Below are 2,605 nucleotides of genomic sequence, written 5' to 3'. Positions count from 1 at the left end.
GGTCATTTATTTTCAGATGTGTAAATACTACATAAGTATTTTACAAACACCAAACAACTATATAAATATAAATTATTATTTCAAATTCCTATCCCAAAACTTGTCAACATCTCATCTTCAGATCCTCCATAGCTACAGTCAAGCTGTCCAAACCCCAGAAACAGCTTTCTCCTGGAAAACTCTGCAATTCCCATACAACCCTGGGCACGAATTCATCAACAAAATAAGTAAATTTGCCAAAAGACAGACTCGCCCTCAGCCTGTTCAATGGCTCCCCTTAGCTTTCCACCAAGTTCTAGATCATATCGTGTGAGTTACAGTATTTCTTAAACTTGCACTCGAATTGTGTTAATTTCACTATTTGGCACTTGGTTTTGGCCTGTATTTTAAATCCTTGGAGCCATCTTGGATTGGGATTCTTTAATATTCAATTATTTCCTTCACCTATTAACTCTGGCCCTACCCTCCTTTCCAGAACAAGCTTGAAAATTCAGATGTAGGATTTCTTGGTAGTAACAGTTATTTCAATTACCCAACAAGTATGAGGACATTTTTTCTGTCTTGTCTCAATGTATGCCTAATTCCTTTCACCTTTCTCTTTCTTCCCTTTTCTCACTGAAGCCTTTTTTCTTTTCTTTTCTTTTCTTAATGTACTCTCTTACATATCCTTCAAGTCAATCTGGTGGCTCCCAATGAATAAGTACTCATTGCTGATACCCATGGAAGGTTCCTCAGCTGAATCACCAAGATTTAATTAATAATGTTCACTACAAAGTACTGCTTCAACTAATAATGTGCACTACAAAGTATTGCTTCAATTACTTCAAGAACCAAAGGAACAATACAGCAATTTAGATTATCCAGATGGCATGCCATGCAAAATACATGTTAAGTAATTTCTCATACAAGTTCCTCATAAAAAATGCCTGACTTAAAAATATTTGTCAAAAAATGCAGAATGAATTGAAATATGGGCACCCAAAGGCCTAGAATGTCAGATCAGCAGCTACAAAAAATGAATTCCTCAGACCCCTGGGAAAACTAATGATGGGAATTCTAGCTCTCAAACCATGGGATGACTCTGCCCACTGTTTTTACTGAAATTCCACTTTTTGTTGAAACAAAAAAGCTTCTTTGCTTCTGTTTTCAGTTTGGAATGTTTGAGAACAATGAGAACAGAATGTCCTGTAGGGTAAAGGGTGGAAAAAATAATACAAACAGCTTTGGCTCCCAAACTCGTCTTTACAAAAGGTAGATAAGAGAGCAACATAGCAAATGAATATGGAATGTAGAGGATGAGGAAATATATCATAAGTTTCATAGCACCCACATGAGCTTCAGTTAGGGGATTCCAAAACTTAGTGGTATTTCTCTGCATCTTCTGTATATGTCTCCTCAAGGAATATATTAACAAGGAAGCAGAAGTTACATTAATGATGAACTGGAGAAACGAGTTCAGGACCAATGAGGTCACCAAAGATAAGATACCCTCACCGATGACAAAAACCGTGCCATTTATGCTGGTCACAGATTCAGGAGAGGGAGATATCTTGCTGAGCACAACGTACAGGAAAGTTGTAAAGGCAGGAATCAGCACACAGGCCAGCAGCAACCTGGAGATCTTTAGGGAGAGATTCCATTTCAGCAGGAGAAATATTGAGTTTTGGAAGTTAGTAATCTTCACACAATACAATGTGTTGAGCAAGGTCACAAACCAGAGACCACTAGAGTCCAAAAACATCCAACACAACACAAAAAACTTGAGCATGTAGACTGACCTTTCAACATACTCAGAAATGAAGATGAAGATAATGTTCAGTATAAACAGTAGTCCCAGCATAAGAAGTCTGGTGATGGCCAAGCCGAAGAGGATCATATCAGAAGAGGAGAGTCTGTGCCTTTTGACCCAATTCTTACATGTGACCACTGCAATAAACAGGTTCACAATAAGTCCTACAGAATTAAAAATTGTTGAGAAAATAATAGAGAAAAAGAATATCCCAAGCATCTCTACACACTGAAGATTCAGCTATTGTGGTGCTGATGGGAACAAGAGAAATATTGAAATATATAAGTAGGCACCAGTGTCCAGCCAAGATGTCACCTTTCAAAAAATTTCCCCAGCATAGCAAATGAGCCATTAGTAGGTTAAGAGCTAGCTGCTTTTACTGGGATGCAAATCTTCCAAGGATTACATTACTACTTCTTCCTTTGTGTCCTGTTTTTCATAGAAATGCCTAATTAAAACAAGCATAAGTGAACCTGAGAATGCACTCCTCCAAGAACAGGAGGGCTAGAAGGAGGAGTCTCGGCAGGATCAAAGGACTTTGAATCCAAATTAGATAGCTCTATTCCATCACTGTTTCTGTCACTGTTTCACAGTGAGCAAAGCTTTTCTTTATAATAACTACAGAATAGGGCTGGAATTTTCATATTTCACTTCTGGCACCCCTCCCTGCAACCACCACTTGATCTAACACATTCATGGATTAACTGGATACAATTTATCTCCCCCCTGTAATATACTGCTGTTGCAGGCATTTTCTCCAACTATTTTTCTTGCCATGCCAATACCACACCTTTACCTCTAGCCCCTACTGTGATT

The 2,605-nt window shown here is 38.3% G+C and overlaps 1 protein-coding gene across 1 annotated transcript; it reads right to left on the bottom strand.

Moving 5' to 3' along the window:
• Positions 1-1,063: 1,063 nt before the first annotated feature.
• On the bottom strand, positions 1,064-2,008 carry TAS2R4 (taste 2 receptor member 4). The gene has a single exon (XM_004458478.1). It carries the CDS (start codon positions 2,006-2,008, stop codon positions 1,064-1,066), a length of 945 nt encoding a protein of 314 aa, XP_004458535.1.
• Between the last annotated feature and the right edge of the window lie 597 nt (positions 2,009-2,605).

The sequence above is a fragment of the Dasypus novemcinctus genome, chromosome 5 (assembly GCF_030445035.2).
Source record: "Dasypus novemcinctus isolate mDasNov1 chromosome 5, mDasNov1.1.hap2, whole genome shotgun sequence".
In the NCBI taxonomy this organism is placed as follows: Eukaryota; Metazoa; Chordata; class Mammalia; order Cingulata; family Dasypodidae; genus Dasypus; species Dasypus novemcinctus.
Note: the sequence above shows the minus strand (reverse complement) of the source record. Positions and strands in the feature narration are given on the sequence as shown.